Consider the following 22,461-nt stretch of genomic DNA (forward strand, 5'->3'; position numbering starts at 1 on the left):
TTTTGGAGCTTTGATATGAGCTTGGCTGGGATTATGGTGTTGAAGGCGGAGCTGTAGTCAATAAATAGGAGTCTGATGTAAATTGTGCACTGTGTTTTCGAGATGCTCTAGGGATGAGTGTAGGGCCAGGGAAATGGCGTCTGATGTGGACCGGTTGCAACGGTATGCGAATTGAAGTGGGTCAAGGTTTGTATATGTTTCAATGAGGTTGCCCCTCATTCTTCTGACCTTTGATTTGATTTATTGTCACATGTACCGAAGTACAGTGAAAAGTATTTTTCTGCGGCCGAGGGAACGTACACAGTACGTACATAGTAGACAAAAGAATAATCAACTGAGAGCATTGACAAATGGTACATCGACGAACAGTGATTGGTTACAGTGCAGAACAAGGGGCCAAACAAAGCAAATAGATAAGCAAGAGCAGCATAGGACATCGTGAATAGTGTTCTTACAGTGAACAGATCAGTCCGAGAGATAGTTGTTGAGTCTTTTTTAAATATTTATTTTTAAAATAAATTTAGAGTACCCAATTCATTTTTCCAATTATGGGGCAATTTAGCGTGGCCAGTCCACCTACCCTGCATATCTTTGGGTTGTGGGGGCAAAACCCACGCAAACACCGGGAGAATGTGCAAACTCCACACAGACAGTGACCCAGGGCCGGGATTGAACCTGGGACCCTCGGCGCCGTGAGGCAGCAGGGCTAACCCACTGCGCCACCGTGCTGCCCTGTCGGAGAGAAGTCTTGTAGCTGTGGGGAAGAAGCTGTTCCTATGTCTGGATGTGCGGGTCTTCAGACTTCTGTGCCTTATGGAAGGGTCTGGAAGAAGGCAATGCCTGGGTGGGAAGAGTCTCTGACAATGCTGTCTGCCTTCCTGAGGCAGCGGGAGGTGTATACAGAATCAATGGGAGGGTGGGCAGCTTGTGTGATACGTTGGGCTGAGTTCACCACACTCTGCAGTTTCTTGTGACCTTGGGCTGAGCAGTTGCCATACCAGGGTGTGATGCAGCCGGAGAGGATGCTCTCTATCGCACATCTGTAGACGTTTGTGAGAGTCGATGCAGACATGCCAAATTTCTTTAGCTTCCGTAGGAAGTAGAGATGTTGTTGGGCTTTCTTGACTGTTGCATCAACGTGAGTGAACCACGACAGACTGTTAGTGATGGCGACCCCCAAATAGGTGTATGGCCAACCTTCCCACAAAAGGAATGGCCCAGTGATTAGCGCTGCTGCCTCACAGCGCCAGGGACCCGGATTCAATTTTAGCCTTGGGTGACTATGTGGAATTTGCATTTACTCCCCGTGTCTGCGTGGGTTTCCTCCAGGTGCCTCGGTTTCCTCCAACCGTCCAAAGATGTGCAGATTCGGTGGGTTTACGGAGATAGGGTGGGGGTGTGGGTCTAAGTAGGGTGTTCTTTCAGGGGTTTGGTGCAGACTCAATGAGCCAAATGGCACTCTAGGGATTCTAGGATTCCATGGATAAGCCCCCCCATCTCAGGAATCAGTCAAGTGAATCGTCTCTGAATTTACATCTCCTTTAAGACACTGCTTAAAACTCACCTCTTTCACTAAGCTTTGGCCAGTCTAATATCTCATGTTTGTCTGCTTTTACCCCTTTGAAAGACCAGGCACCTTTTCGTTATGTTAGTGGCATGTTCCTTCAGGGTGAATATTGAAAAGCGGAATTACTGAACCAAGGCTATTTCATCTGGCCGTGTTGACAGGTTTTCTGTCAGCATGTCACTCAATTACCATGGATATCGACTGGGTTAAATGGGGTCTATTTTTCACAGTACCTTGGGAGTTCTAATGGAACCATCAGAATCCGAGGGGAAATACCAATGAATGTAACCTGGGTTCAAGTCCCACTCCCGAGACTCCAGGGTGCACAACCCTGGCCGGCTGCAGTGCCAAGGGAGGTGCCGCATTCCGGATGAGACACTAAGCAAAAGCTCTCGGACAAGCGTTAACGATCCCACGGTGCTTTCTTGGATACGGGCAGGAGCATTCCCCACCATGCCTGGCCAAAATTTCTCCCTTGGCGAAGGTGGATAAAGACAAACATTCTGGTCACCATGTCACTGCGGCTTGTGGGATCTTGCTGTGCGCAAGGTGGCTGTCGTGTTTCCTGCACTACAACAGTGGCTACACTAGAGTACCTCATGGCATATAAATCACTGGAGGTTATGAAAGATGCCACCTGCAGGTACTTTGAGGTTTGAACAAGCATTGATAGCGAATAAAACAATGCACCTTATCTCCCTCTCCAGTGTTCTCATCCACCAACCACTCTCCTTGCAGTCCGTTCTAGAAGTTTTTGCAGTCCTCTTTCCGCACATGGCCTTTCTTCATGAATGAGCCCAGATGTGGGTACTGACAGAATATAGAACATGGTGATCTCCTGTTCCCATATACCGATTGCCCTCTGGTAACTTACTTTTGTGGCATGGTCTGGGTTAGAGAGCTCGGGGCAAAGTAACAGAATCTATCCTGTCCACATTCACTTACCACTGAGCTCGGCATAGTGACATTACTGCAGGAGTTCCTCAGGGTAGTGCCCTCGGCTTAAACATCTTCAGCTGCTTCATCAATGTCCATCATAAAGTCACAAGTTTGCTGATTGTTCAACACCATTTGCAGCTCCTCAGATTCTGAAACAGTCCATGCCCAAATGCAGCAAGACCTGGACAAAATCCAGGCTTGGGTTAACAAGCAACCAGTAACATTTGTGCCACAAAGCGCCAGGAAATGACCATCTCCAACGAGAGAGAATCTAACCATCGGCCCTTGACATTCAATGGCATTACCATCGCTGAATCCCCTCACTATCAACATTGATCAGAAACTGAACTGAACTAGCCATATAAATACTGTGGCTACCAGGTCAGGTCAAAGGCTGGGAATCCTGCGGGGAGTAACTCCCCACCTGCCTCCCTAAAGCCTGTCCACCATCTACAAGGCATAAGTCAGGAGTGTGATGGAATACTCACTTGCCTGGATGAGTGCAGCTCCAACAACACCCGAGAAGCTCAACACCATCCAGGACAAAGCAGCCCACTTGATTGGCACCCCGTCCACAAACATTCACTCCCTCCATCTCCGATGCAAAATAGCAGCAGTATGTTCCATCTACACGATGCACTGCAGGAACTCACCAAGGCTCATTCGGCAGCACCCTCCAAACACATGACCTCTATTATCTAGAAGGACAAGAGCAGCATATACCTGGGAATCCCACCACATGGTAAGCCTTTTAAGTCACTCACCATCCTGACTTGGGAATATAAAGCCATTCCTTCACTGTCACGGCATCAGAATCCTGGAACTCCCTCCCGAACAACACGGGGGGTGTACCTACACCATATGGACTGCAATGGCTCAAGAAGATGGATCACCTTCTCAAGGGGAATGGATATGGCCAATAAATGTTGGCCTATTGCAGTCTTGTGACAAATGAAAGTGACCAGGAATGGGACCCCACCTACTTCAGGACATGAAGGTTTAATGTTACATTCTGGTGCACCATTTTATCCTTGACTGCAGTTTGCCTCCCTTCTGCATTATGAACCATTCAAGGAAAGGTGGGGAGATCTCCTGGCCAACATTCCTCCCTCAACTAACAGCAGTAAAAACAGACAACCCAACCATTCTTTTATTCATTGGTTGCGTGTAAGACTTTGTTGCTAAGACAATGCCAATTTTCACACAACAGTGACTATGTGCAGAAAGAACCTTTTGCTGAGCGCTGGCTTCCTGAGAAGGTGCCATATGAGGGCAGAATCTTCTCTGTAGCTTCACACATTGGCTTTACTTTGGAACAGGCCTGTGAAATAGTAGCTGCTGCACTTGCTGGCGGTGCAGTGAAAGGGCTGTCCTCAGAGAGTCAGCACTGTGTGTTTCGATGCAGGCTGAAGTTGGTGTCAAGTGAGTGCGATGCTGGGAGGATTTTGCAGTGATTTAATACATCTAACAACTGGCTCGCGAACCATTCTTGGGCAGATGTTTTGAGTTGGGTGTCCTATTTGTAAGAAGATGATCATGGTTCCAATCAGGACTTTTCTCTGCAATGTTAAGATGACTTCAGCTGTTAAAAGACAGGCAATTTCCCTTGGAGAAGGCAGTGGGGTTCTGGCCCCAGTACCCTGGCCAATGTTTATTCCTCAAGAAATGTCACTCACAGCAGATTAGCCACTCTTTATTCATCGCTGCTCTTTGGCAATTTGCTGCACGCAAACTGGCTGTTGGGCTTCCCCATAATCGTGGCAATTCAAAACAAGTATTATGGAATCCTATTTATGCACAATCAACCCCATCCTATTCCCGTTAGGTTTATCCAACCTCACGTCCCCGTAGGACTTCCTTTTGATCGTCTCACCTTTCACCACCTTGGTGGGCAGCGGGTTCCAGGTCATTACCACTCGCTGCGTAGAAAAGGTCATCTGCCCATCCACTCCACCCCCCATCTTTGGCCCCAAACCATAAATCTCTGTGGTGATTGTATCTTAATGGCAACACAGCGGACTATGTGTCACCTGGTCTGGGTAACCAATCAGGACTCAGAATGGAGAATCAGTCCAGGAAGAGGTGTTCTCCTGGGGCAGAGATATTTTGGAATTAGCCACCAACATGTAACTCCTGTAGATCCCCTGCAAATTAATCCCTTGTTTTCCTCATGAAATCTCCAAAAGTAATTAATTACAATCTGTGATCCCCTGGTCCTTGTATCATCAGCCAATGGAAACAGCTTTTCTTTCTTTTTAAAAATTAAATTTAGAGTATCCAACTATTTTTTTTTCCAATTAAGGGGCAATTTAGCGTGGCCAATCCACCTACCCTGCACATCTTTGGGTTGTGGGGGCGAGACCCACGCAGACATGGGGAAAATGTGCAAACTCCACACAGTGACCCAGGGCCGCGATTCAAACCCGGGTCCTCAGTGCCGCAGTCCCAGTGCTATCCTTGCGCCACATGCCGCCCTAGCTTTCCTTCATCTATCTCATCCAAGCCTCTCCCAATCTTGTCCACCTCCATGAAATCGCCTCTCAATTCCTTTGCTCCCAAGGAAAACAACTCCAGCTTCTCCAACCCAAATCTTGGAGCTAAAATCCCCTCATCCCCGGATCCACTGTGGTAAATCTCCTCTGCACTCTCTCAAGGACCCTCACTATTGTCTCAAGGACCCTCAGTACTCCAAGGGCTCTCCCTACCCCAAGGACCCTCAGTGCCCCCTCACTACTTCCACAAGGACCCTCACAACCCTCTCAAAGACTCACACTACCCCATCAAGGAACTTCACTATCCTCTCAAGAACCCTCACGACTCCCTCAAGGACCGTTATAACCCTCTCAAGGACTCTCACTACCTTCTCAAGGACTCTCACATTCTTGTTAAAGTATAATGGCCAGCACTGGGTGCAATTATATCACAGAATCTGTTGGTTGAGGGGCAAAATATTGGCGACAGTTCCTGCTTTACTTTGACAAATGACCCCCAGATCTCTTACGCCCATCTGCGTAGGAGGCTGGGGCCTTGTGTCTCCTTGGAAAGACAGCACCTCTGACAGTGCTAAATGGGGAGTATCAGCAGGGATGCCAAATGATAGAATACAGGATTGATGAGAATAAAATCTTTTTTTAAAGAAAAGCACACATCATTACTACATAAACAGATAACACAAAATGTGTTAAGATAGGCCTTGTTTTCAGAAGATACGACAAAAGGAGAATTAAGCTGGCAAAGTTACTGGTATCAAATGCTTCCTCCCAAAATAAAACACATGAGAGATAAGATTTAAAAGAGGACTTTCATAATCTTTATTCGGTACTTTGCAAGAAGTGTTTACAGAGCATCAAGGTTACAGAAAGCTACAGAATGTGCTCGCTCATGTTCACAGATTTTAATCGCAGCATCTTTGCAGTTAGTAAAAAGATTGTTTTTTGATATACAGTGCATACTCTTGCGAGATTAAATGTTGCATCCAGTGCAGCCAAGAAAAATGGGCACGACTCATTTCTCCAAATCAGCCCCCGTGGCCTCAGATAACCAGTTAGCATGTTTACAATCCGGGCCCTTTGGCTCAAGGGATCAGTGCCAAGTGGTGGGAGGCAGGACACTGGGGCAGTTTTTAAAAATTGCTTACATTGCAAGGAACAAGCTCCAAATTTGTCGATTTTCTGCTGGGATTTCCAAAGCAATTATGTTTTATTTGCCTTATGCCAAAATGAAATTCATTCACCAAACACAGACACAAAGTGAACATTCAATGACTTAACTGTTACTGCTTTGCAAACATTGGAACAGAAACATAATCTCTGTTAGAGACGAGATGAGCAAACACACCCACCCAACCATCTTGTTGGCTGCCTCATTCTCCTCTTGGATATTTATCGGTCATAAAGGGGAACAAAGAGAGCTGTTGACCAAAGTAATGACTCATCCAGTTGGGCCAGGAAGTGCCTACGCACTTTCTGAATGGTCCAGGAAGGCAGGGTGCCATGACAATAGACATGTTGGGTGGTCAATGGCGGATGTGTGGGGTGGAAGGTCGGGAGACAATACATCAGGTGATGAAACCTCTAGGAATGGACTCATTAGAGTTGGCGAATTGACCCAAACCAAAACTTTACTGGCAGTTATCTCAGAGTCGGGTGATGTGTTTGAATTTCTCAACTATCATCCCTCCATTTATGAAATGGATAAGCAGAAAATTGACTAAAACATGTGCTGACTGATGTGTGCTAGGTGTTGATGATAATACAATTAGAATATTCCTTCACAAATCTTTCACCTTTACAAAAGGATCATAAATTCAAATTCATTAGAAAAATATCTAGAGGAGAGACGCAGAGAAATGGGGAGGGAGTTGTCAGGATGGGGGACTAGTAAAGACACAGTAGGCCAGAAGGGCCTCCTGCCATTATGCAACTTTCTATCAATTAATTGCCTCTCCAGTTCCTCCACTCAGGAATTTGGCATTTTTCTCACACACACACACAAACACACTTGCACCTTTACCACACACGTGTGTGGGACAGATCTCTGAAGGCGGTCCAGGAATCATCCGAGTGGGGGGTGATGGGACAACAATCCATCTCTTCAAATTTAGAAAAATGAGTCCTATTTGGGCACATTGCCTCATCAGTTACATTTTGTTTGGCCTGGGAGTTTTATTTTTTAAACAACATGATCTACCTGGAATGATAGCTGAAAACATACATCTATGAATTGGAAAATAGATTAAAGACTTTAGAAGTGGCCTACAAGGCTTCATTGCATGCATGCATGTATGCGCTGTAATGATTCAGGCTCAAATTTCTTTGTTTTTAAGGCCTAATTTTCAAGCGGACGGACTCAGCTGGAGACTCTTTGCACCTTTGCTGAATGGACAAAATGAGCTAGCCGGAATGAATCTCCTCTCCTGTCCCATTATGATCACTGCCTTGCCCCTCTCCTCTGGTTGTCTTCAACATAGTCCTCCCTACCATTGATTCCATCTCCTTTCGACCCCTGGGACACAACTACAGCATCCCTAATCCTCAGCACTCCATCAGTGTCTACAGGTGGGTAGGCGGCCAGGGTTGGGATCGATCGAGCTAAGTCAGAGTCTCCAACCCATCCCCTTCTACTGACAAAGCTCCTCTGGACCTGTGCTCCAATTCCCCACACACTTTTCCAAATGTGATGGGGGGGGGGGGGGGGGATGAGGCATTTGATGGCTTGCAGCCGAGAACTTCACTTTTCAGTCATTTCCGCCTCCCTCTCTCTGCACATGGGGCGGAGGGCAATATATAATCTCGGGTGAAAGGCCATGCAAATGTGTCATGTCCCCGACATTGGAGCAGCTTCAGGGCATACGGGAACCAACGACAAGCAGCTAGGCCCAATGGGGAAAGCGAGGCCTCCTTTCATGTTGCACCGCCACCCTTGTGCGTGTGGGTCTGAAGCAAGGAGTGGAAGACGACCATTTGTGATTGAGATTCTCAACTGATATATTTTTTTGAAAACAAGAATATCCTAGATCAGTCCATGGAAATTTAATAGCAACTTTGGGAAAAATAAAGGGGCGGTGCGGTGGCACAGTGGTTAACACTGCTGCCTCAACGGCGCTGAAGACTCGGGTTCAATCCCGGCCCTGAGTCACTGTCCATGTGGAGTTGGCACATTCTCCCCGTGTCTGTGAGGGTCTCACCCCCACAAACCCAAAGATGTGCAGGTTAGGTGGATTGGCCACTCTAAATTGCCCCTGAATTGGAAAAAAAAGAATAGGGTACTCTAAGTTTATTTTTAAAAACTTTGGGAAAAACAAAGAAAGCACATTCAGTTTTGTAAAAAATACTCTTGAACGATACTACAGAATAATTGGGAGTAAATTACACAGGTTGAAATGTGGCTAACTTTCAGAGGTATCAAATAAAAAAAATACACTTGTACGCACAAACATTCCATATACAAATATTAACCGTTACATGTACACAATGGAGATCTGCATTGTCTGAGGAGCTTCCAAGGATCCTCCCAGTGCATGCTGGGACTTCGCTGCCAGCGATATTCACTTGTTTATTTACTGAAAACCGATCTCTTTGGCCTTTTCTTCGCTTCCATTCTTAAATCGTTTCAAAAAATTACAACTGTACATAAAATTAACTTTCATCACTGGCGCGGCGAGAGGAGCAGCCGCTCTTCAAGGAACAGAGGTATTGTTGGGGTCCGGGGGGAGTGGCGGAGAGCGAGAGAGCACGGGCGTTTATTTCCGAGCGTGAGGCAGGTAGCTGTTCTCGATGCACAGGATGATGAAGGAACTGGAGCAGTGGCTGGGCCTCTGTTCAAGCAGCTGGCCGTTTAGTAGGGAAGAGGCCATGCCGGTCATGTCGGCCCGAGCTTCCCTCCAGGCCCCACAGTAATTCTCCGACAGACGACGCCCTTTGGAGTCCGAACCGTGCCAGATGAACTTCTCAGGCCTGAGAAATTTGGGGTAGGAAGGAAAGCAAGATAGAAATGTCAGTCGATAAAATGACCACAGGAAAGTGAGAATTCTTTGGTGTACTGGGGCACGCTCACCTCGGTCAGGATGTTGGGGATTCAGGTTCCACACCAGAGAGTTAAAGACAAAATCTAAGCCAACGTTCCCAGTGCTGCACTGTCAGAGGTGACGTCTTTCAGGTGAGACACCAAATTTCTCTCCCAGGTGGGCGTATAGGATGTATGGGGGATAGGATGCAGTGCCGTAGAAGGAATGGCATTATTTCAGAAGAGACCTGGGGCCTATTCTTGTACTGAAGAGCCATGCATGATTTTCATGCTCAGGTCTCTGGTATGGGACTTTGACCCAAAGCAGAGTGTGCTCCGCAATGGCTACACTATTTTGTTGGAACAAAGGTGATCTGGGATGTCCTGAGGGATTGAAAGATGCCATACAAACCAAAGGTTTTGCAAGCTAAACTGTCACCACTGCGGCTATATCAGGGGTGGGCAAACTTTTCCGTGCAAGGGCCGCATTCAGAAATTCACAATTCACAAAGGGCCGCATAGTATATTAAGTAAAATAATTACGTCACCCGGTTATGATTCTGGGCGCCTCATATAGAACATAGAACAGTACAGCACAGAACAGGCCCTTCGGCCCTCGACGTTGTGCCAAGCAATGATCACCCTACTCAAGTCAACGTATCCACCCTATACCAGTAAGTAACCCAACAGCCCCCCCACCCATTAACCTTTAAAAAAAAATTTTGTTTTTAAATTTTTTTTTTTTTTTAATTTTTAAAATTTTTTTTTTAATGACTTGGTGGGCCGCAGAAATACCTTTGGCGGGCCGCATGCGGCCCGCGGGCTGTAGTTTGCCCACCCCTGGGCTATATCCTTCTCCGGCAATGATGACCTGCCTATCTTAGGCCTCTGGCCTCATGAGCAACAGCATTCTCTCTCATCCGCCATTGTTGCCTTGGTTTCATCCTCCGGGGTGTTTCGCAAATTCTTTCACTCAAGCACCTCACTCCTTAAAGCCCAAGCTTCTTGTCACCTGCCTCCTCATAGATATCCTCCTTTGATTCTACACTATCTATATTCATAGAATACCTATAGTGCAGAAGGAGGCCATTCGGCCCATTGGGTCTACACCAACCCTCTGAATAGCATCCTACCCAGGCCCACATCCCAGCTCTATCCCCATAACCCAATCTAACCTCTGGACACGAAGGGGCACTTTAGCATGGCCAATCCACTTAACCTGCATGTCTTCGGTTTTTGGGAGGAAACCGGAGCACCCGGAGGAAACACACGCAGAAACGGGGAGAAAGTGCAAATTCCACAGTCGCCCACAGCTGGAATTAAATTTGGGTGCCTGGCACCGTGAGGCAGCAGTGCCAACAACTGTTTCCTTCCAGCACTGTGTACCTTCGAACCATTTTGGCAATGATACACAGACCAAAGTCGCTGGCCACCTACCAGGCATGGTCTTGAAGCACATCACGTCCATCAAAGGAATAGATCGGGGTGTTGGGTTTGAAGCGAGCTTGAGATCCAGAGAAGAGCGAGCTCCAGCTATCAAACAGTACCTGTCCCTGGGAACAAACAGCACACATTTTCATTCATTTCTACCCCTCACAGTTCCCCAGCAGCTTTACCATCTAATTATGTTCATTTTTCTCAGTGATTCCACACTCAGTTATTTCACTCTGTCCCTCTTGGAGGTTTATAGGTCTGCATTTGACTCCATTTGGAGTACATTGACGTACAGAGGATTCCAAACTACATTGATTTTAACATTCTCGTCTTTGTTTTCAAATCTCTATGGTCTTGTCCGTTCCCCATCTCTTTAATCTCCGCCAACCTTCCCCATTCCTCCGATTCATGCCTCTCGCACGCCAGTTATTTTCATCGCTGCCCCATCGGCGGCCATGTCTGTCCATTGCCCCGGCCCTGAGTCCACAATTCTCTCCCCACACCACTCCACCTCTCATTTCTACTTTTAAGACGCCCCATCCCTTTGCTCAAGTATTTGGTGACCTCCCCTCATAACACCCCATATGTGGCTCAATGTCAAGTTTTGTTTGATAGCATTCTCATGGGGCGATTTATTACACTAAACGTGCTTGGTAAATGCAATTTTTTGTTGCATGTTAAAGCAGATCCAACCATTGACTTTTACAGTATCATTAATTTGCAATGCATCTCACCGCGTAGTAAACAAATTGCGCAACAGCTCAGGAAGAGTCATTAAATAGGAGGAGGCCATTCAGCCCATCGCAACTGGGAAAACCTGAGCAGCATTTCAGTGGCTAAGGACTCACCAGCAAAGGGCATCAAAGAGGTGACTACCTACATAAGGCGGCCAAATCCTACCTATACCCACCTCCATGGCCGGGATTCTATGGCTGTTGGGATTCTCTTTTTTCACCGGCAGCGCATCCAAGTCCGGGGTTTTCCAGCAGCCTGGGGTGTCTTCGATAAGAAATCCAAGTAGTGGGAACAGGGAATCCCACCGCCAGTGTTGTTCAACTCCACCCTTGCCTTCACTGATTCGCTGCTGAAACCCTTCCTTACCTCGAGACTCAACTATTCTAACGCACGCCCGGCTGCTCTCCCACATTCTATCCTCTATTTGAGGACATCCAAAGCTCTGCTGCCTATTTCCTAATTTACACTGAATCCCATTATCCTCTCACCTCTGACCTATATTGGCTCCCGGTCAAGCAATGTCTTGATTTTAAAATTCTCAACCTGGTTTTCAAACCCTTCCGTGATCGGTTGCCATGCGTTTAGTTACCTGGACCCCCCCCCCCCCAAAGTTCTGTAATTCTTTCCCTAAACCCCCTCAGCCTCTTGGTCTCACTCTCCCCAATTGTAAGATTTTAACACTCAAGTCAATATTCCAGATATTAACAGGAAAAACCATGGTAGATAAAGATAAACTATTTTCACAGATAGGAGACTCGAAAACTAGGGGGCATTTAAAATCTACCGCTTTGACCGAGCTTACCTTGCTGTTTACGATGGGAACAGTGTGTCGGTCAGCACGGCGCACAACACTGTACAGGTCCTGGAGCCTGGACGAGAGGAAACCCCTGAACGTCCCCATCAGGCCCATCCCACGTGCCTGCTGAAAGCACTGGAAGTCAACCCCCCGGATACCCTGCATGTTGCCTGAGAGAGGAGTGTTGAGAGCCATGAGGTGGAGCTGCAGACAGAAAAGCACAGAGCGTGAGTTTTGGTGCAAACATTCACATCTTTCACATTGGGTATTAATTACCATCAAAGTTGCCCATTGGATTTTGGATTTAATTTATAATCACGTGCACCGAGGTATAGTGAAAAGTATTGTTCTGCGTACAGTCCAGACAAATCATTCCATGCTTGAACAAAACATAGGACATACATAAATACACAATGTAGACAGGCATCGGGTGAAGCATGCGGAGTGTAGTACTACTCATAGAGAAGATGTGTGAGATCAGTCCATTAGAGGGTCATTCAAGAGTCTGCTAACAGCGGGGAAGAAGCTGTTTTTGAACCTGTTAGTGTATGTTCTCAGACTTTTGTATCTCCTGCATGATGGAAGAGGTTGGAAGAGAGACTAGACCGGGTGGGAGGGGTCTTTGATTATGCTGCCCGCTTTCCCAAGGCAGCGGGAGGTGTGGGGGTAGAGCCATTGGATTGGAGGCGGGTTTGCGTGATAGACTGGTCTGTGTTCACAACTCTCTGTAGTTTCCTGCGGTCTTGGGCCGTGCAGTTGCCATACCAGGCTGTGATGCAGCCAGATAGGATGCTTTCTATGGTGCATCTGTAAAAGTTTCTAGCTGCCCCAGGAAGGTGGTGACTGTGGGATCTCTGTACTTTTAACACAATCGTTTGCACACTTTCAAGGGCAGTTAAGAGTCAACCACATTGGTACGAGCTTGGTCCTGACTAATATATACATCATTCAGCCAACAATACTAAAAGACAGATTATTGGCTCATTTATCGCTAGTTTGTGGGATCCTGCTGTACAGAGGCTGGCTGCCATGTTCCCTACATACACCAGTGACTGCACCTCATTATCTGGAAAGCATTCTGAGGATGTTGAAATGGTGCTGTACAAATGGGAGTTATTTCTTTACAAACTCAGAAGTTTAGAGGGAGGGTCAGAATTACAAGGTCATACATTTAAAAAAAATAAATTTAGAGTACCCAATTATTTTTTTCAAATTAAGGGCAATTTAGCGTGGCCAATCCACCTACCCTGCACATAGAACATAGAACAGTACAGCACAGAACAGGCCTTTCGGCCCTCAATGTTGTGCCGAGCCATGATCACCCTACTCAAACCCACGTATCCACCCTATACCCGTAACCCAACAACCCCCCCTTAACCTTACTTTTATTAGCACACTACGGGCAATTTAGCATGGCCAATCCACCTAACCCGCACATCTTTGGGTTGTGGGGGCGAAACCCACGCAAACACGGGGAGAATGTGCAAACTCCACCCGGACAGGGACCCAGAGCCGGGATCAAACCTGGGACCTCGGAGCCGTGAGGCAGCAGGGCTAACCCACTGCGCCACCGTGCTGCCCTACAAGGCCATACATGATAGTCGACACTGGCCTCTGGATTATGAATCCAGTGACATTATCGCTACGCCACTGTCTCTCAACCTCAACCAATAAAAACAGTTGATCTGGCCATTTGTTCAGTTCAAAGTGGTCTTTGAGAATAAATAGAGTAACAGGAGTACATATATAAAGACATTGGCAGGTTTTTGGAATGTAACTGGATCAACTACGTTACCCGCCTACTCCCCAGTGTAATGGCTTCAGAGAGACCCACTTACCATTGGCACTCCATGCAGGCTCTCCGCATGGCCAGAGGGGACGACATTGGGTCGAAGGGCAGAGTCATGGTGGTTATGCCTTGGTGGGGCTGCTGTGCGGTGTGGGGCCTGGGTGGTAAGCCATCTCGCGACAGTCTGGTGGTGGTTGTGGTTTTGGTTCGGCAGCTCTGGACGGCGGTGCACTGGTCTGTGGCGTTCGTTCTCCCTTGGACGCACTGGCTCGGGGACACGAGGCTCCGGGGGCGGGTTCTCCTGAACCGTCTCCTCCACCTTTTGCGCAGACTCCTCCTCTGTTGTGTACTGCACCACCGGCGGCGACCCCACTGCTTCCACATTGTTTTCCTGTCAGAGAAACAAAGAAATAACCCGGGACTAGATTCCAGATGCAGTGTTATGGAAGGCCGGACACAGCGTTTGCAGCCATGACTCAGTCTGAACAAAGATAGCCATACTCATTTTTGAGCTGAAGGTTTTTGGGACAATATTTTTTTAACATGCTCTCACAGCGTCAATTAAAGTCGCACTTCTCTTGCTTTCTGTCAGTTTCACTCCCTGGGTTTTTCAGTCATGGCTAATGTCAGGCTCCAGATACTGGGTTTCTCTCTGCGTTTTCTCAGATTTGGGTTCAGAGGCTTGAGCGCAGGATCTTGGCTCACACTCCACTGCAGTACTGAGGGAGTGCTGCACTGTCAGAGGGTCAGTACTGAGGGAGTGCCACACTGTCAGAGGGTCAGTACTGAGGGAGTGCCACACTGTCAGAGGGTCAGTACTGAGGGAGTGCCGCACTGTCAGAGGGTCAGTACTGAGGGCGTGCTGCACTGTCAGGGGATCAGTACTGAGGAAGTGCTGCACTGTCAGAGGGTCAGTACTGAGGGCGTGCTACACTATCAGAGGGTCAGTACTGAGGGCGTGCTGCACTATCAGAGGGTCAGTACTGAGGAAGTGCTGCACTATCAGAGGGTCAGTGCTGAGGGCGTGCTGCACTATCAGAGGGTCAGTACTGAGGGCGTGCTGCACTATCAGAGGGTCAGTACTGAGGGAGTGCTGCACTATCAGAGGGTCAGTACTGAGGGCGTGCTGCACTGTCAGGGGATCAGTACTGAGGGAGTGCTGCACTGTCAGGGGATCAGTACTGAGGGAGTGCTGCACTATCAGAGGGTCAGTACTGAGGGCGTGCTGCACTATCAGAGGGTCAGTACTGAGGGCGTGCTGCACTATCAGAGGGTCAGTACTGAGGGCGTGCTGCACTATCAGAGGGTCAGTACTGAGGGCGTGCTACACTATCAGAGGGTCAGTACTGAGGGCGTGCTGCACTATCAGAGGGTCAGTACTGAGGGCGTGCTGCACTATCAGAGGGTCAGTACTGAGGGCGTGCTGCACTATCAGAGGGTCAGTACTGAGGGCGTGCTACACTATCAGAGGGTCAGTACTGAGGGCGTGCTGCACTATCAGAGGGTCAGTACTGAGGAAGTGCTGCACTATCAGAGGGTCAGTGCTGAGGGCGTGCTGCACTATCAGAGGGTCAGTACTGAGGGCGTGCTGCACTATCAGAGGGTCAGTACTGAGGGCGTGCTGCACTATCAGAGGGTCAGTACTGAGGGAGTGCTGCACTATCAGAGGGTCAGTACTGAGGGCGTGCTGCACTGTCAGGGGATCAGTACTGAGGGAGTGCTGCACTGTCAGGGGATCAGTACTGAGGGAGTGCTGCACTATCAGAGGGTCAGTACTGAGGGCGTGCTGCACTATCAGAGGGTCAGTACTGAGGGCGTGCTGCACTATCAGAGGGTCAGTACTGAGGGCGTGCTGCACTATCAGAGGGTCAGTACTGAGGGCGTGCTGCACTATCAGAGGGTCAGTACTGAGGGCGTGCTGCACTATCAGAGGGTCAGTACTGAGGAAGTGCTGCACTATCAGAGGGTCAGTACTGAGGGCGTGCTGCACTGTCAGGGGATCAGTACTGAGGGAGTGCTGCACTGTCAGAGGGTCAGTACTGAGGGCGTGCTACACTATCAGAGGGTCAGTACTGAGGGAGTGCTGCACTATCAGAGGGTCAGTACTGAGGGAGTGCTGCACTGTCAGAGGGTCAGTACTGAGGGAGTGCCGCACTGTCAGAGGGTCAGTACTGAGGGAGTGCTGCACTGTCAGAGGGTCAGTACTGAGGGCGTGCTGCACTGTCAGGGGATCAGTACTGAGGGAGTGCCACGCTGTCTGAGGGTCAGTACTGAGGGAGTGCCGCACTGTCAGAGGGTCAGTACTGAGGGCGTGCTGCACTATCAGAGGGTCAGTACTGAGGGAGTGCTGCACTATCAGAGGGTCAGTACTGAGGGCGTGCTGCACTATCAGAGGGTCAGTACTGAGGAAGTGCTGCACTATCAGAGGGTCAGTACTGAGGGCGTGCTGCACTGTCAGGGGATCAGTACTGAGGGAGTGCTGCACTGTCAGAGGGTCAGTACTGAGGGCGTGCTACACTATCAGAGGGTCAGTACTGAGGGAGTGCTGCACTGTCAGAGGGTCAGTACTGAGGGAGTGCTGCACTGTCAGAGGGTCAGTACTGAGGGCGTGCTGCACTGTCAGGGGATCAGTACTGAGGGAGTGCTGCACTGTCAGAGGGTCAGTACTGAGGGAGTGCTGCACAGTCAGGGGATCAGTACTGAGGGAGTGCCACGCTGTCTGAGGGTCAGTACTGAGGGAGTGCCGCACTGTCAGAGGGTCAGTACTGAGGGCGTGCTGCACTGTCAGAGGGTCAGTACTGAGGGAGTGCTGCACTATCAGAGGGTCAGTACTGAGGGAGTGCTGCACAGTCAGGGGATCAGTACTGAGGGAGTGCCGCACTGTCAGAGGGTCAGTACTGAGGGAGTGCCGCACTGTCAGAGGGTCAGTACTGAGGGAGTGCCACGCTGTCAGAGGGTCAGTACTGAGGGAGTGCCGCACTGTCAGAGGGTCAGTACTGAGGGGGTGCCACGCTGTCTGAGGGTCAGTACTGAGGGAGTGCCGCACTGTCAGAGGGTCAGTACTGAGGGAGTGCCACGCTGTCTGAGGGTCAGTACTGAGGGAGTGCCGCACTGTCAGAGGGTCAGTACTGAGGGAGTGCCGCACTGTCAGAGGGTCAGTACTGAGGGAGTGCTGCACTGTCAGAGGGTCAGTACTGAGGGAGTGCCACACTGTCTGAGGGTCAGTACTGAGGGCGTGCTGCACTGTCAGAGGGTCAGTACTGAGGGAGTGCTGCACTGTCAGAGGGTCAGTACTGAGGGAGTGCTGCACTGTCAGAGGGTCAGTACTGAGGGCGTGCTGCACTGTCAGAGGGTCAGTACTGAGGAAGTGCTGCACTATCAGAGGGTCAGTACTGAGGGCGTGCTGCACTATCAGAGGGTCAGTACTGAGGGCGTGCTGCACTGTCAGGGGATCAGTACTGAGGGCGTGCTGCACTATCAGAGGGACAGTACTGAGGGAGTGCTGCACTATCAGAGGGTCAGTACTGAGGGCGTGCTGCACTGTCAGGGGATCAGTGCTGAGGGAGTGCTGCACTATCAGAGGGTCAGTACTGAGGGAGTGCTGCACTGTCAGAGGGTCAGTACTGAGGAAGTGCTGCACTGTCAGAGGGTCAGTACTGAGGGCGTGCTGCACTATCAGAGGGTCAGTACTGAGGGCGTGCTGCACTGTCAGGGGATCAGTACAGAGGGAGTGCTGCACTGTCAGGGGATCAGTACTGAGGGAGTGCTGCACTGTCAGGGGATCAGTACTGAGGGAGTGCTGCACTGTCAGAGGGTCAGTACTGAGGAAGTGCTGCACTGTCAGAGGGTCAGTACTGAGGGAGTGCTGCACTATCAGAGGGTCAGTACTGAGGGCGTGCTGCACTGTCAGAGGGTCAGTACTGAGGAAGTGCTGCACTATCAGAGGGTCAGTACTAAGGGAGTGCTGCACTGTCAGAGGGTCAGTACTGAGGAAGTGCTGCACTGTCAGAGGGTCAGTACTGAGGAAGTGCTGCACTATCAGAGGGTCAGTACTGAGGGCGTGCTGCACTGTCAGGGGATCAGTACTGAGGGCGTGCTGCACTGTCAGGGGATCAGTACTGAGGAAGTGCTGCACTGTCAGGGGGTCAGTACTGAGGGCGTGCTGCACTGTCAGGGGATCAGTACTGAGGGCGTGCTGCACTGTCAGGGGGTCAGTACTGAGGGCGTGCTGCACTGTCAGGGGATCAGTACTGAGGGCGTGCTGCACTGTCAGGGGATCAGTACTGAGGGCGTGCTGCACTGTCAGAGGGTCAGTACTGAGGGAGTGCTGCACTGTCAGAGGGTCAGTACTGAGGGCGTGCTGCACTGTCAGGGGATCAGTACTGAGGGCGTGCTGCACTGTCAGAGGGTCAGTACTGAGGGAGTGCTGCACTATCAGAGGGTCAGTACTGAGGGCGTGCTGCACTATCAGAGGGTCAGTACTGAGGGAGTGCTGCACTGTCAGAGGGTCAATACTGAGGAAGTGCTGCACTGTCAGAGGGTCAGTACTGAGGGCGTGCTGCACTGTCAGAGGGTCAGTACTGAGGGAGTGCTGCACTGTCAGAGAGTCAGTACTGAGGGAGTGCTGCACTGTCAGAGGGTCAATACTGAGGGCGTGCTGCACTGTCAGAGGGTCAGTACTGAGGGAGTGCTGCACTGTCAGAGAGTCAGTACTGAGGGAGTGCTGCACTATCAGAGGGTCAGTACTGAGGGAGTGCTGCACTGTCAGAGGGTCAATACTGAGGAAGTGCTGCACTGTCAGAGGGTCAGTACTGAGGAGTGTGCTGCACTGTCAGAGGGTCAGTACTGAGGGAGTGCTGCACTATCAGAGGGTCAGTACTGAGGGAGTGCTGCACTATCAGAGGGTCAGTACTGAGGGAGTGCTGCACTGTCAGAGGGTCAGTACTGAGGGAGTGCTGCACTGTCAGAGGGTCAGTACTGAGGAAGTGCTGCACTATCAGAGGGTCAATACTGAGGAAGTGCTGCACTGTCAGAGGGTCAGTACTGAGGGTGTGCTGCACTGTCAGAGGGTCAGTACTGAGGGAGTGCTGCACTATCAGAGGGTCAGTACTGAGGGAGTGCTGCACTGTCAGAGGGTCAGTACTGAGGAAGTGCTGCATTGTCAGAGGGTCAGTACTGAGGAAGTGCTGCACTATCAGAGGGTCAGTGCTGAGGAAGTGCTGCACTGTCAGAGGGTCAGTACTGAGGGAGTGCCGCACTGTCAGAGGGTCAGTACTGAGGAAGTGCTGCACTATCAGAGGGTCAGTACTGAGGGCGTGCTGCACTATCAGAGGGTCAGTACTGAGGAAGTGCTGCACTATCAGAGGGTCAGTACTGAGGGAGTGCTGCACTGTCAGAGGGTCAGTACTGAGGGAGTGCTGCACTGTCAGGGGGTCAGTACTGAGGAAGTGCTGCACTGTCAGAGGGTCAGTGCTGAGGGAGCACTGCACTGTCAGAGGGTCAGTACTGAGGGAGTGCTGCACTATCAGAGGGTCAATACTGAGGGCGTGCTGCACTATCAGAGGGTCAGTACTGAGGGCGTGCTGCACTATCAGAGGGTCAGTACTGAGGGAGTGCTGCACTATCAGAGGGTCAGTACTGAGGGAGTGCTGCACTGTCAGAGGGTCAGTACTGAGGAAGTGCTGCACTATCAGAGGGTCAGTACTGAGGAAGTGCTGCACTGTCAGAGGGTCAGTACTGAGGGAGTGCTGCACTATCAGAGGGTCAGTACTGAGGGAGTGCTGCACTGTCAGAGGGGCAGTACTGAGGGAGTGCTGCACTATCAGAGGGTCAGTACTGAGGGCGTGCTGCACTGTCAGAGGGTCAGTACTGAGGGAGTGCTGCACTGTCAGAGGGTCAGTACTGAGGGCGTGCTGCACTATCAGAGGGTCAGTACTGAGGGCGTGCTGCACTGTCAGGGGGTCAATACTGAGGGCGTGCTGCACTATCAGAGGGTCAGTGCTGAGGGAGTGCTGCACTATCAGAGGGTCAATACTGAGGGCGTGCTGCACTGTCAGAGGGTCAGTACTGAGGAAGTGCTGCACTGTCAGAGGGTCAGTACTGAGGGAGTGCTGCACTATCAGAGGGTCAGTACTGAGGGAGTGCTGCACTATCAGAGGGTCAGTACTGAGGAAGTGCTGCACTATCAGAGGGTCAGTGCTGAGGGAGTGCTGCACTATCAGGGGGTCAGTACTGAGGGAGTGCTGCACTGTCAGAGGGTCAGTGCTGAGGGAGTGCTGCACTGTCAGAGGGTCAGTACTGAGGGAGTGCTGCACTGTCAGAGGGTCAGTACTGAGGGAGTGCTGCACTATCAGAGGGTCAGTACTGAGGGAGTGCTGCACTGTCAGAGGGTCAGTACTGAGGGAGTGCGGCACTATCAGAGGGTCAGTACTGAGGGAGTGCTGCACTGTCAGAGGGTCAGTACTGAGGGAGTGCTGCACTGTCAGAGGGTCAGTACTGAGGGAGTGCTGCACTGTCAGAGGGTCAGTACTGAGGGAGTGCTGCACTGTCAGAGGGGGTCTGTACTGAGGGAGTGCTGCACTGTCAGAGGGTCAGTACTGAGGGAGTGCTGCACTGTCAGAGGGTCAGTACTGAGGGAGTGCTGCACTATCAGAGGGTCAGTACTGAGGAAGTGCTGCACTATCAGAGGGTCAGTACTGAGGAAGTGCTGCACTGTCAGAGGGTCAGTGCTGAGGGAGTGCTGCACTATCAGGGGGTCAGTACTGAGGGCGTGCTGCACTATCAGAGGGTCAGTACTGAGGAAGTGCTGCACTATCAGAGGGTCAGTACTGAGGAAGTGCTGCACTGTCAGAGGGTCAGTACTGAGGGAGTGCTGCACTGTCAGAGGGTCAGTACTGAGGGAGTGCTGCACTGTCAGAGGGTCAGTACTGAGGGAGTGCTGCACTATCAGAGGGTCAGTACTGAGGGCGTGCTGCACTATCAGAGGGTCAGTACTGAGGGAGTGCTGCACTGTCAGAGGGTCAATACTGAGGAAGTGCTGCACTGTCAGAGGGTCAGTACTGAGGGCGTGCTGCACTGTCAGAGGGTCAGGACTGAGGGAGTGCTGCACTGTCAGAGAGTCAGTACTGAGGGAGTGCTGCACTGTCAGAGGGTCAATACTGAGGGCGTGCTGCACTGTCAGAGGGTCAGTACTGAGGGAGTGCTGCACTGTCAGAGAGTCAGTACTGAGGGAGTGCTGCACTATCAGAGGGTCAGTACTGAGGGAGTGCTGCACTGTCAGAGGGTCAATACTGAGGAAGTGCTGCACTGTCAGAGGGTCAGTACTGAGGGTGTGCTGCACTGTCAGAGGGTCAGTACTGAGGGAGTGCTGCACTATCAGAGGGTCAGTACTGAGGGAGTGCTGCACTATCAGAGGGTCAGTACTGAGGGAGTGCTGCACTGTCAGAGGGTCAGTACTGAGGGAGTGCTGCACTGTCAGAGGGTCAGTACTGAGGAAGTGCTGCACTATCAGAGGGTCAATACTGAGGAAGTGCTGCACTGTCAGAGGGTCAGTACTGAGGGTGTGCTGCACTGTCAGAGGGTCAGTACTGAGGGAGTGCTGCACTATCAGAGGGTCAGTACTGAGGGAGTGCTGCACTGTCAGAGGGTCAGTACTGAGGAAGTGCTGCATTGTCAGAGGGTCAGTACTGAGGAAGTGCTGCACTATCAGAGGGTCAGTGCTGAGGAAGTGCTGCACTGTCAGAGGGTCAGTACTGAGGGAGTGCCGCACTGTCAGAGGGTCAGTACTGAGGAAGTGCTGCACTATCAGAGGGTCAGTACTGAGGGCGTGCTGCACTATCAGAGGGTCAGTACTGAGGAAGTGCTGCACTATCAGAGGGTCAGTACTGAGGGAGTGCTGCACTGTCAGAGGGTCAGTACTGAGGGAGTGCTGCACTGTCAGGGGGTCAGTACTGAGGAAGTGCTGCACTGTCAGAGGGTCAGTGCTGAGGGAGCACTGCACTGTCAGAGGGTCAGTACTGAGGGAGTGCTGCACTATCAGAGGGTCAATACTGAGGGCGTGCTGCACTATCAGAGGGTCAGTACTGAGGGCGTGCTGCACTATCAGAGGGTCAGTACTGAGGGAGTGCTGCACTATCAGAGGGTCAGTACTGAGGGAGTGCTGCACTGTCAGAGGGTCAGTACTGAGGAAGTGCTGCACTATCAGAGGGTCAGTACTGAGGAAGTGCTGCACTGTCAGAGGGTCAGTACTGAGGGAGTGCTGCACTATCAGAGGGTCAGTACTGAGGGAGTGCTGCACTGTCAGAGGGGCAGTACTGAGGGAGTGCTGCACTATCAGAGGGTCAGTACTGAGGGCGTGCTGCACTGTCAGAGGGTCAGTACTGAGGGAGTGCTGCACTGTCAGAGGGTCAGTACTGAGGGCGTGCTGCACTATCAGAGGGTCAGTACTGAGGGCGTGCTGCACTGTCAGGGGGTCAATACTGAGGGCGTGCTGCACTATCAGAGGGTCAGTGCTGAGGGAGTGCTGCACTATCAGAGGGTCAATACTGAGGGCGTGCTGCACTGTCAGAGGGTCAGTACTGAGGAAGTGCTGCACTGTCAGAGGGTCAGTACTGAGGGAGTGCTGCACTATCAGAGGGTCAGTACTGAGGGAGTGCTGCACTATCAGAGGGTCAGTACTGAGGAAGTGCTGCACTATCA

General features: G+C 50.6%; 1 protein-coding gene across 1 annotated transcript in view; it reads right to left on the reverse strand.

Moving 5' to 3' along the window:
• Nucleotides 1-5,793: 5,793 nt before the first annotated feature.
• The window catches only part of LOC119962280 (collagen alpha-1(XVIII) chain-like), a 126,211-nt gene continuing 109,543 nt past the window's right edge, over nucleotides 5,794-22,461 (reverse strand). Inside the window, exons 33-36 of the mRNA XM_038790268.1 lie at nucleotides 13,814-14,155; nucleotides 11,982-12,179; nucleotides 10,448-10,563; nucleotides 5,794-8,961 (exon numbers count right to left, since the gene is read on the reverse strand). Of these exons, the coding sequence (XP_038646196.1) occupies nucleotides 8,748-8,961; nucleotides 10,448-10,563; nucleotides 11,982-12,179; nucleotides 13,814-14,155 (870 nt within the window). The 3' untranslated portion in view covers nucleotides 5,794-8,747. The remainder of the gene's footprint in view (nucleotides 8,962-10,447; nucleotides 10,564-11,981; nucleotides 12,180-13,813; nucleotides 14,156-22,461) is intronic.

Source organism: Scyliorhinus canicula, chromosome 2, assembly GCF_902713615.1.
Source record: "Scyliorhinus canicula chromosome 2, sScyCan1.1, whole genome shotgun sequence".
Taxonomy (NCBI): Eukaryota; Metazoa; Chordata; class Chondrichthyes; order Carcharhiniformes; family Scyliorhinidae; genus Scyliorhinus; species Scyliorhinus canicula.